Source organism: Schistocerca piceifrons, chromosome 11, assembly GCF_021461385.2.
Source record: "Schistocerca piceifrons isolate TAMUIC-IGC-003096 chromosome 11, iqSchPice1.1, whole genome shotgun sequence".
Lineage (NCBI taxonomy): Eukaryota > Metazoa > Arthropoda > Insecta > Orthoptera > Acrididae > Schistocerca > Schistocerca piceifrons.
Window position 1 is genome coordinate 21,229,089 of NC_060148.1, and position 13,317 is coordinate 21,242,405.

General features: G+C 41.7%; 1 protein-coding gene across 1 annotated transcript in view; it reads left to right on the forward strand.

Moving 5' to 3' along the window:
* LOC124720239 (period circadian protein) overlaps positions 1-13,317 on the forward strand; it is a 200,965-nt gene that overhangs the window by 159,108 nt on the left and 28,540 nt on the right. The window contains exon 18 of the mRNA XM_047245556.1: positions 990-1,153. Within this exon, the coding sequence (XP_047101512.1) occupies positions 990-1,153 (164 nt within the window). The remainder of the gene's footprint in view (positions 1-989; positions 1,154-13,317) is intronic.

Consider the following 13,317-nt stretch of genomic DNA (forward strand, 5'->3'; position numbering starts at 1 on the left):
GTTTTAAAGGAGAGGGTAAGGAGTCATTCCAATCCCGGGAGCGGAAAGACTTACCTTAGGGGGAAAAAAGGACAGGTATACACTCGCACACACGCACATATCCATCCACACATACAGACACAAGCAGACATTTGTAAAGTCTTTAAATATGTCTGCTTGTGTCTGTATGTGTGGATGGATATGTGCGTGTGTGCGAGTGTATACCTGTCCTTTTTTCCCCCTAAGGTAAGTCTTTCCGCTCCCGGGATTGGAATGACTCCTTACCCTCTCCTTTAAAACCCACTTCCTTTCGTCTTCCCCTCTCCTTCCCTCTTTCCTGATGAGGCAACAATTTGTTGCGAAAGCTTGAATTTTGTGTGTATGTTTGTGTTTGTTTGTGGTCTATCGACCTGCCAGCGTTTTTGTTCGGTAAGTCACCTCATCTTTGTATTTAATATAATTTTTCCCACGTGGAATGTTTCCTTCCATTATATATATATATATATATATATATATATATATATATATATATATATATATGTGTGTGTGTGTGTTCTGCTGGACAGATACAACAGAACACTCTCTCTCTCTCTCTCTCTCTCTCTCTCTCTCTCTCTCTCTCTTTCACACACACACACACACACACACACACACACAGTATTTTGACAGGCTGGACAACTAAACATGATTCTTTAAGTTTTGTTTCCTCTCACAGGAGTGCAGGTCACATTGAAAGCGAGGGGCACATGGATGGGGATGCTGTATTTGTGTATGTAAAGCTGGGAAGTTGGGTCGCCCGGGGAACATGTCTGGATGGCCGAGGTGATTGAGGCAACTGTTTCAGAGAAGCAGAGCATCTGGATTTGAGTCCCAGTCCAGCACAAATTTTTCAGCTCGCACCGTCGATTAATTTCAACGTCCTAATGTGGCCGCTGTCAGAGAAATGTTCCCAGATATCGATATTTGCAAATATCGGCGATCACCGGACGTCCGTACTGTGTGTGCCACAGGAGGCCCGCTGCCGTACGTGGCGGCCGGCGTGCTCTACCAGGCGGCCCCGCTGCTGTACCCGCTGGCCCCGCCGCCCCCGCCGTCCCCGTCACACCTGCTGGCGCTGCACCAGCCGCTGCTGCACCACCACCAGCAGCACCACCAGCACCCGTCCACCTACCAGGTCAGTCTCCCCTGCTGCTAGTGCTCACCGCCGTCTCTGTAGCTGTACTCGTATATCCGTCCATCGCCTTGCATGCTCAAAATATTCTGGTTTGTGTTTGTGTTGGCTCGGTAATACAGTAATTTGAGGTGGCTATTGTGAACAAAACGGTGTCTTCAGACTAAACCTTTCACTCTGCAGTGGAGTGTGTGCCATTTTGAAACTACCGAACAGATTAAAAGTGTGCACCAGGCTGGGATTCGAACCCAGAACCTTGTCTTTTGCTGGCCATCTGCCAGGAAGTTTCAGATTGGCACATGCTCCACTGAAGAGTGAAAATTCGTTCTGGAAACAGTCCACCACGTTGCTGCAAAGCCGTGTCTCTGCAACATCCTTTCTTTCAGCAGTGCTAGTCCACCAAGTTATGCGGGAGAACTTCTGTGAAGTTTGGAAGGTAGGTGAAGGGGCACTGGCAGAAGGAAAGGTGTGGTGTTGTGAGGGCAGATACGGAATCGTACCCAGTCAGTAGAGAACTTGCCTGCAAAAGGCAAAGGTAGCAGGTTCGTGTCCCGATCCGACACACAATTTTAATCTGACAGGAAGATTCGAAACGATGTTTGTTCTTTTTTCCTTTCTTCAAACATTGTTGGTTTGTAATTCCACATTTGGTTGTTTGAGGGCAGGTCAATTGGAAAAGATTAATCTTCAGGGTGGTCTGAAAGAGTCTGAAAAGTTTTGGGTGTGGCAGGGGAGGTTGTGCTCAGAAATAATTGTTAAGAAAAGAATTCAATATCTTACACCATTTCAGAGTTATTTAAGTTATTTAGAATTGAAGTTAACCGATTGAATTGATGCGCGCCAAAATTCAACCATTTGCACACACTAAAATGGTCTAATGCATGGACATCTGTGGGCCTGTGAGTTACTGCTTGTTCAAATGCTCATTAGCAGTTAAAATGTGCCTTTTTCGGAAGTGATAAATTCGAGCTAGCTGGGCAAAAGCTATGTTTGTTCAATTTGAGGAAACAATCAAAGAACACATTTGGCGACACTTGTCTCTGGCAGGCTGCTTCAATTTGCACAAATGACCTGATTGGTTAATTTCTATGAAAATAACTTGGAAATGGTGCAACATACTGAATTTCTTTCTTAACAATTATTTCTCAGCACAACTTTCCCTGCAACAACCTTATGTGCTTTTCAGACTGTTTCTGACCACCCAGTAGTATTTTTTTCCAGTGATGTGCTTCCATACAGTCAAATACACACACACACACACACAGACACACACACACACACACACACTGAGAGAGAGAGAGAGAGAGAGAGAGATAGATGTATATAGCACGAGGGTTGACTGAAAAGAAATTCCTCCACCATCATAACTCTTCAACAGTTGGCAGCATTGGTATGCAGCAGGTATTGGCTTGTTCTGTAGCCCCTTCTCTAGAGCTCCAGTGGGCAGGGGGGAAGCCTTAGTATTGAACGGTTGTGTTGTTACAGTGTAAAGTATGAAACCCTGCGCAGACGGTTGGTCAATGCGATTTAAGCAACGGGCAGTCATTGAATTCTTGGCAGCAGATGGTGTCAGCCCAAAGGAGATTCATCAGAGAATGAAAGCAGTTTATAATGATTGTGTTGATCTGAGTACCGTGCATCGTTGGGTGAGTATGTTTAAAGATGTTGAGGCGGAAACATCTGACCCGCGTGACAGAGTTAGACATCCTGTGATAGTAACCACCGAGTTTCACAAGAAAGATGTTGACAGACTGATTCAGGATGGTTCTTGTATTACTCAGAGAGAAACTGCAAGCACAATCGGCATTTCATAAGAACGTGTGCATCACATTACTGCTTTGCTCGGCTATCGGAAGATCTGTGCGTGATGGGTAATCTGGATGCTGACTCCTGAAATGAAAGCGCACAGACTGGAAATTTGTCAGGATCTCCTCTCGCGTTACGAGAGTGAAGGTGACGCCTTTCTCCATTCAACTGTGACAGGAGACGAAATGTGGGTACACCATTACGAGCCAGAGACAAAACGTCAGTCTATGGAATATCGACACAAAGACTCGCCTCAGAAAAAGAAATTTAAGATGCAGCCCTCAGTTGGAAATTGTGGCCACAATGTTCTGGTATGCAGATGGTGTTATCCATGTTGATTTCCTTGATTGTGGAACAGCAGTAAATTCAGAGCATTACATCACAACGCTGCGAAATCTGGAACGACAGCTAACAAGGGTCCGAAAGGAAAAAGGAATGGTTTTCCTGCAGCGTGACAATGCCAAACCACACACTTCACGTGCCACCAAAGCATAACATAACAGACTGAATCTCACCACCATACGGCATCCTCCATACAGTCCAGGCTTAGCACCGTCTGAGTTCCATCTGTTCCTGATAATGAAAAATGGTCTGCGGGGACATCATTATGCTTCTGATGAAGGCATTGAGAGAACTGTAAGACTGTGGTTGCAGAAACAGAGTGTCGACTTCTTCCGTGACGACTTCAGAAAACTTGTTCATCGTCGGCAGAAATGTATCCGATTGGCTGGTAATTATGTGGAAAAGTGAATATTGGTAATTATAGATCACATTCTAAGAATTATTTCTGCATTTGATTTATTAAAATATTCCTATACAAACCCAATTAATGAAGGTGGAGACATTACTATTCATTCAACCCTTGTATATTCTCACAGTATCTGCATCACAGAAAACAAAATGCCTTTCAAAGTTTGTTCGCCTCTAGCGTATATTGCTTTGTTAAAGTATCACATGGCCCTCGCAACAGTCTTCATGCCCACAGACTTGTTTTGATTGTCTTCCACCCCCACTGCACTCATCCACTGAGCATATTTAACCCTAATCTTGCGTTCTTCCATCCAAAGATTTTGACACTAATTCTTCTGTACAATAATTCAGCAGCACTTTGCATGTACTGGATAATTTGCAATGAGTATGTGAGAGAATATTTCAGAAAATTATACTGTTTTGTACTGAATGTGCACAGCAAATAATTCCTTTAGAGACTGTTTACCGATTTTTAGGAGACTTTTTGTTCATGGTGGCAATCTTGGATAATTTTATTACTGGGCAGGCTTGGACATAAACTAAGTGTTAAGTGTTGCCTTCCTGTAAAGTTATAGGTGGCATAGTGACGATGAATATCAAATAGCTTTGAAGTGGCCAACTTTAATACATACCAGTTTCATTTATATTATCTGTGGACTTCCACACACCAGGTTCATCGACTTTTGATTTACCTGTTAGATGATTACATTTTTTAAGTGTATGGTGCTGTTTACTACTGTAAATTTTGTGTTACTATTCAAACAACTTTAAATATGAAAAGACAAAGTTTTTCTTGAATTATGATTCACGCTTAGTACAGAACTACAGCAACTCTTAACTGTGTAAATCATCAAGCAACATTAGAGTGAGTGAATTGTTATTGGAAAGCATATGATTGATTACTTTTGCTCATCTAATGTTTAGTAATCAAATACAAACAGAAAAAAACTGAAAATAGTTTTGAAATTTGGTGAATCATTTATTATGCTGTTGCATTACCTGCAGACAACTGTACGTTAAAGTTACATGTAACAGGCTTTTTCTCTGCTGTGTCACTCATGTCGTTTTATTGTTCATATGTTTGTTTACTTGCTCAAAACTGAAATGGCTATACTACTGTGATGACACAACATTATTAGTCTGTTCTACATCCTGTCGTACTCTGTATATGCTTTGATACTCAAAACATTTGTGCTACCTGTTAAACCAGGCATATCACATCCATTTTGGGAGAAAGAAACTGAATAGAGAGTGAGTTTAACAGCAGGTAAGTCATGAATTCTTTTAGATGGGTGCCTTTCCTGTGTGTTCCAGGTATGGAAGTTGGGGATATTTTTTTAGAGCTGTGTATACAGTTTATGGGATTTCTCAACAATTTCATTCTTACAATTTTAGCTTTTGTACCTTAAAAACTAAAGGCAAGGCATTTCACATAACGTTTGCACCTTCAGATGTTTTCTTGATCTCTCTTCTCTGTGTTAACTGCTACAGTATGTCATAATGATGTCTGGTGCTGTTGATTTATACGTGGATTGTGATTAAGAAAAGACTTGTCAATGAGAGGCATCTGAATGTGTTTATAACAACATAGTCATTCTTAAAAATTAGAAGTAGAGAAGTGTTCTTGTAGAGCGAGGAAAGAAAATAGACTGGGGGCATACAGAAGCATTTGCTAAGCTTAAATTTGACTCCAGTCTCACAGTCTGTAAGTCAGAATGAGCTTTTAGAAAGTAAACAAGTTACAGTGCGTATGTCGCACATCCTCAATGTCATTGAACTAATTAGTATGGGCAGTTTAAGAACTGATTTTGTAAGAGTCTAAATATTTGTAGAAACCACCTATTTTGATGATTGAGTGTGCAGATGTACGCAGTTTAATTTTGAATACATTGAAAAAGGGTCTTATTTCACTCTGTTGTCGGGGATGAAGACAGCGAGAAGGTTTGAAGCAGAAAGGGAAAGAGTTTTGAATGTGTTTATTTGTTGCAGAAGTTTCAGGAATGAACAGGTTTGGTCTGCATTTTAAAGCGGTGGTGATGCCTAGGACATACTTTTTATGAAGTCAGTGGGAGGAACATCAGGATATCGTGAGGGAAATGCCAAATGGTGGGAAACCACGTTGAATGTACCTGTTTCTGCAAAGTTTAAGATTTTGTTATTCTTATCATCAGTTAAGGCTCTGAGTGTCAAATCATATTAAGATAAATGGCATGTTGCAACAAAGACTTAGCACTATGTAGTCTCTACCTCACATAGTTACACACTCGGGAGTTGCCGAGTAATCGTAGTCTGCACTTATGTATGTTATCGCAATGAATCTAATGAAATACAGATTTGTTTTACTTTATTCAACATGACTTATCTGGAAGCTTGCAATTTTCTGTTGATCTGCATGCGTTTTGCTGTGATATTTTGTGTATTATTGCAATAAAGTACTACACATGTCTCGACTGTTTTGGCAAAGTCAGTTTGGGGGCAAGTAAGAATATTCGCATTTAGCTGAGAGTCACACTCTCCCTCCAATTTCATGTCAGGAAGATATTTCACACATGATTACCACTGCCTTCACGAAAGCTTTGAGCTGCAGAGAAGTCTCTCTGGAAGATTGAAGTGACTGTACAAAAAAATAACCAGAAGCACAATTTGGTAACATGGAGTGCATCAGCAAGGTGCTACAACACAATACGGACATGTTTTTCTGAATTTTTCTAAATAGTTTCTACTAAAATGAAAAATACTTGGGTGTCACACCTTGTGCAAGTGCAAAAGTGGCATAATATTTAAGGGCCAAACCGAGATTCCGTACCCTTATGTAGTCTATTATCTATTATCTATTATCTATACCTCCGGGCTATGTGGTGTATATAATATAATAAAATAATGGAATAGACGATAATAAAATGTTGAAATGCGTGACTTTTTAAAAATGTATTGAATTAATGAGATTAATTTTTTGGTATGAATGACAAGCACAGTAAGCTGAGCTATGCCTTGAAATAAGTACGTATTAGTTCATATTATTTTGCAGGGTGAAGTACTTTCTTTCTCCGCTGTAGATTTGTGCTTACCATTCTTTATAATGCTACATTTGGTCGCTGTGTTCACCTTTGAAGTCTTGACCGTGTTCCCATTAAGCTTATCGGATCTTCGTAATTTTCCAAAGTACACAGGTGGGCTTCAGTTTTTGTAATTACCGTACTATTTGAAACAACAACTCACACGACCTTTCAGTTAGTAAAACAATACTGTATTTTCCTAAACGGTGCACATACGAAATACATACTCGTCACTTATTCGTAGCGACCCCAAAATGGCGGTCTACAATTACTCGCTAAAAATGGCGTGCTTCTCACTCGTTCACTAGCTGAGCGCAAATCCTTCCTTCCTACTACTGTTACTAGAAAATCTCCTCTGTTTTTTAACAACTGAAAATCAAAAATACCTGACGGTAGGCATAGGCTCTATGATGGGCTACCGCTTCATCTTTTCTCTTTCTCTTTGCCTTTCAAGAAGACGAAAACATAAAAGAAATGCAAAAGGTTTATCACATGTACTAGAGGTCGCCCTCCTCCCTCCCCCCAGCCGTACCACGTATACGTCTGCAGGTGCTTCCCCTGGTGGTTGGTGGTGCAAAATACAATGTCTTTAATTCCCTATACCCCAAGACCAAAACAGTACAGGGTAATTATAGAGGCCATGAAAAATTTTTAAAAAGTCAGTACGTAAATGGCTAAACATGATACAACATAATAAAAGAAATAGTACATGAAAGACAAACTCACAAAGTTGTTTTTGAATGTGGTTTTGGCAAGCTAATTAGGAAATGGCACCAACCGTAGTTGCTGAAAATGGCAATGAAACCGCATCGAAAGCCTGTTGTGTGCTAGAATCTTTTGGATAGGGTGGATAGCAATGTGTGTCTGTTTGCTGATGATGCTGTGGTGTACGGGAAGGTGTCATCATTGAGTAACTGTAGGAGGATATGAGATGACTTGGACAGGATTTGTGATTTGTGTAAAGAATGGCAGCTAACTCTAAATATAGAGAAATGTAAATTAATGCAGATGTATAGGAAAAAGAATCCTGTAATATTTGAATACTCCATTAGTAGTGTAGCGCTTGACACAGTCACGTCAATTAAATATTTGTACGTAACATTTCAGAGCAATATGAAGTGGGACAAACATGTAATGGCAGTTGTGGGGAAGGTGGATAGTCGTCTTCGGTTCATTGGTAGAATTTTGGGAAGATGTGGTTCATCTGTAAAGGAGACCATTTATAAAACACTAATACGACCTACTCTCAAGTACTGCTCGAGCGTATGGGATCCCTATCAGGTCGGATTGAGGGAGGACGTAGAAGCAATTCAGAGGCGGGCTGCTAGGTTTGTTACTGGTAGGTTTGATCATCACTCGAGTGTTACGGAAATGCTTCAGGAACTCGGGTAGGAGTCTCTAGAGGAAAGGAGCCGTTCTTTTTCTGAATCGCTACTGAGGAAACTTAGAAAACTAGCATTTGAGGCAGTCATTTTTCCCTCGTTCTGTTTCCCAGTGGAACAGGGAGAGAAGGTGCTAGTTGTGGTACGAGATACCCTCCGCCACGCACCGTATGGTGGATTGCGGAGTATGTATGTAGATGTAGATGTATGCATCTATCCTCAGGGACTGTGTCCACCCCTACGTGCAGTTTGTTTTTCCTCGGCACGATGGCATCTACCGACAGAACAGTGCAGTGAGTCACACAGATCACACTGTATGTGTGCGGTTCAAAGAGTTTATCGTCATCCCCTGGCCCTCAAACTCCCCACATTTTAACCCAATGGAGAATCTGTGCAGCCACGTCACTAGAGCTGTCTGTGACACGTATCCTCAGTAGAGAAACTTGTGCAATTGCCTGCCACATTGAGTCGATAATGGTTCCACGTCCCTACCAGTACATTCCAGAACCCTACTGACTTTCTTCTTGCACTAATCGCAGCGTTCTGCACTTCAAAAGGTGATTATTCGCCTTTGTCATGTGATCACGCTAATGTGACTGGACAGTGTATAAATTATGAATTTAGAGGACATGTATGTGCATCATTGTACTTAATCAGAGAAATAAGTGCCTCCATGTCCAACTTGTCATCTTGCGGAGCATCCCGGGAGTTGTTGTTGTGTGGTATTCAGTCCTGAGACTGGTTTGATGCAGCTCTCCATGCTACTCTATCCTGTGCAAGCTTCTTCATCTCCCAGTACCTACTGCAGCCTACATCCTTCTGAATCTGCTTAGTGTATTCATCTCTTCGTCTCCCTCAACAATTTTTACCCTCCACGCAGCCCTTTAATACTAAATTGGTGATCCCTCGATGTCTCAGAACATGTCCTACTAACTGATCCCTTCTTCTAGTCAATTTGTACCACAAACTCCTCTTCTCTCCAATTCTGTTCAATACTTCCTCATTAGTTATGTGACCTACCCATCTAATCTTCAGCATTCTTCTGTAGCACCACTTTTCGAAAGCTTCTATTCCCTTCTTGTCCAAACTATTTATCGTCCATCTTTCACTTCCATACATGGCTACACTCCATACAAATACTATCAGAAAGGACTTCCTGACACTTAAATCTGTACTCGATGTTAATAAATTTCTCTTCTCCAGAAACGCTTTCCTTGCCATTGCCAGTCTACATTTTATATCCTCTCTACTTCGACCATCATGTTATTTTGCTCCCCAAATAGCAAAACTCCTTTACTACTTTAAGTGTCTCATTTCCTAATCTAATTCCCTCAGCATCGCCCGATTTAATTTGACTACATTCCATTATGCTCGTTTTGCTTTTGTTGATGTTCATCTTATATCTTCCTTTCAAAACAATGGCCATTCCGTTCAACTGCTCTTCCAGGTCCTCTGCTGTCTCTGACAGAATTACAATGTTATCGGCGAATTTCAAAGTTCTTCTCCATGGAGTTTAATTCCTACTCCAAATTTTTCTTTTGTTTCCTTTACTGCTTGCTTAACATACAGATTGAATAACATTGGCTACAACCCTGTCTCACTCCCTTCCCAACGACTGCTTCCCTTTCATGTCCCTCGACGCTTATAACTGCCATCTGCTTTCTGTACAAATTGTAAATAGCCTTTCGCTCCCTGTATTTTACCCCTGCCACCTTCAGAATTTGAAACAGAGTATTCCAGTCAACATTATCAAAAACTTTCTCCAAGTCTACAAATGCTAGAAACGTAGGTTTGCCTTTCCTTAATCTATTTTCTAAGATAAGTCGTAGGGTCAGTATTGCCTCGCGTGGTCCAACATTTCTGCAGAATCCAAACTGATCTTCCCCGAGGTCAGCGTCTACCAGTTTTTCCATTCGTCTGTAAAGAATTTGCTTTAGTATTTTGTAGCCGTGACTTATTAAACTGATAGTTCGGTAATTTTCACATCTGTCAACACCTGCTTTCTTTGGGATTGGAATTATTATATTCTTCTTGAAGTCTGAGGGTATTTCGCATGTCTCATACATCTTACTCACCAGATGCTAGAGTTTTGTCAGGACTGGCTCTCCCAAGGCTGTCAGTAGTTCTAAAGGAATGTTGTCTACTCCCGGGGCCTTGTTTCGACTCAGGTCTTTCAGTGCTCTGTCAGATTCTTCACGCAGTATCGTATCTCCCATTTCATCTTCATTTACATCATCTTCCATTTCCATAATATTGTCCTCAAGTACATCACGCTTGTATAGACCCTCTATATACTCCTTCCACTGTTCTGCTTTCCCTTCTTTGCTTAGAACTGGGTTTCCATCCGAGATCTTGATATTCATACGAGTGGTTCTTTTTTCTCCAAAGGTCTCTTTAATTTACCTGTAGGCAGTATCTATCTTACCCCTAGTGAGATAAGCCTCTATAATGCTGTGAAATTCTCCTTCAACATGTTTGCGCAATGCTCCATTAGCATTACACCAACTTGGACTTGATTATTCATTGGCCCACATAGGAATCTTTTTGTGTCCAACATTATTTTTGATCTTATGTGTGTGCCACACATTAGGTCCTCCATTATAATATTTTACAAGTACTTGTATTTTGTAACCAGTATCATAGTTTCGGTATTTTTATTACTTTTTTCATTCTGAAGTCTGTAAATTTGCAATTTAAGTTATCCACCATTTCTCCTTCTCAGATTCGGCAAACCTTGTGCAGTCACCTGTGATGTCTTCCAGGTGGATGCGAAACGGTGTAGGTAAAAGATTGCATCACTTTGAGATCCTTCTCTCTCTCGTCCTATTATCCTCTGTTAGGTCTCGACTGACTACGACTCTAGTGTTTTGCTTAAGTTATAACTCCTCAAGGAATTGCTGTAATAATCTTTGTTGTAAAAATGAAAAAAGAATCCCTTCCGCTCTCTGCCAGTAAAATGGCAAATGTGGGAAAGTCCTGATTTTTGCAACAATCACTGGAATGTAAATAGGTTATTAGGTTACGGTGTGATCCACTCCTTACATAATCTGTCACTTCAGCTGACATTATTGAAGCTAATTCTGCAGTGGACCAGCTATGCAGTGCCATTAAACCGTGCAGTGAGCCTTCTTGTCCTGTTGCAGTTGTAGTGGGTGTTGAAAGAGAGCCCTGTTCTATTTAAGCTATCGAAATGACGCAATCGGGTTTGTGTTAACTCTTCTCTGTTATAACTACGATGTTTCCATTTCACATCTACATTTATAATGGCAGGTGACATATGTGATTCGTAAGGTGTAGCTTTCAATGCATAGAAATGTGCATATGTGATGCTTTGACATTCAGTAGTGAAGTGACCGCATGACAGTTCTCGGGTATGATCTTCAAATGTTCAGTTGTCTAAATTCTTGCCAGTGTCCTTTTTTCTCTGAGACTTCCGAGGCACCACCAACCCGCGGCACAAAAGTACGAGTGAGTCTCCCCAGTGCAGTTTCCGTCACATCTTTCCGATTTCCGGAGTTGGTAGGTTTTGCACCCCATGTGCACGTACATTAAGTCAAACTGTGCTCAGTGGTGCCCCACACTTAGACTACCTAAACTGAGCTTTCAGTTTCCACAAACATCTTTTGGTCGACCTAAGAGGATAAAAGTGTTGCATGTCGTTTTGTAAAAATCCATCTTACATCGCGTCACAGAATTTCGTTGTCCACCAGTCAACCGACAGTGATCAAAGTCTGCATTTAACACTGCTGACTCACTCAAGAAATTATGCTCGCAGAGTGTCGGGAAGAAATATTGATAGGAAGGGTGTGGGCGCCGAGTTGTGAATCTGGTTATTTTTGGGTACATCCTTGTAGACAAGGGGACTGCAGCTGGGGTCTGGCTGGCACCCAACGACAGGGTGTGAGGTTCCCGTAACTCCTGCATTCCCGTAATACGCTTTCACGAATCTGTAGTTTTGAACAATTTTAAATGAGTGATGTCGCAAGTTCAGTACTGTTGCAGGTGCCACCGTAAGAATGTAACTGGCAACCACAGTTAGTTGGCGTGAAAAGTGGCAGGCGCTGTATGCACTTGCGAGTGTTGCGTGTTCTGCAGTCATTGTTGCCCTTCGATATATGTGAAATTAAATGTTGACTTGTGTAGCACCAGTTAATAACTACTTCATTGAAGTTTAGTGGCATATAGGGACTGAAGTTTATTGCAGAGCAGAAAGGACCAGGAGTAGACGTCAGTTGTTAACTTAGGAGTGTACTTCAGAGTTTTAAAAAGTAGGAACCTGCACCCTATAGGAAGCATTAATTAATCCCTCCCACATGGTGCATGCAGCAGACAAATGCAGTATTGTAACTTCACAATTGAGTTCTCTGTAGCAGTATTATCATTGGCTACCGCTAGTTCGTATACACTGTTATGCATCCAACCAATTACAGTTATAGTGTCTGTATCACTTGATATCAACTGCCTTTCTCTGTGATCTGCCAATGGTCTACGACTGAACACTGTCACAGTAACGTTTTAATAATTATTTGAATGCACAGGGTGTATTCTTTTGAAAGAACAGACACCACACAGATCCAGCAGCTGTGAAACACTATATGCAAATCGAAGCGGGATCATTGCAATCAGCTGCAGTGCGGCGTTAAGTGGAATCAGCAGCTACGAACGAAAATGTGTACCGGACTGGGATTCGAACCTGGGATCTCCTGCTTACTAGGCAGGTGCGTTAACCACTGCGGCATTTGGGACGCAGCGGTATCGCAACTGCACGGACTGTCTCGGTACGCCTCACAGCCGACCCACACTACCGTCGAGTGGTACCTATTCGCACTTCGTGTCCGTTATACAGGGACTGCGGATAGGTGGTGTTTGTGGGAATGTGAATCGGGCACGAGGCATGCTGAGATAGAACGGGCACTGTGCATTCAAATAATTGATAAGCCTGGCTGGGCAACGGATCCAATTCCTTCAGTGCGAATGCACAAATATGTCCGACATCCTGTGGGATCTCTAAAAAGCGAACAGGAGTATAATGGACAGGCACTGTGGATATGTGGCGCTCGGCCGTGAGGTGTACCGAGACAGTTCGTGCAGTTGTGATAACACTGTGTTTCCGATGGCGCAGTGGTTACTGCACCTGCCTAGTAAGCGCGAGTTCCTGGGTTCGAATTCCGGT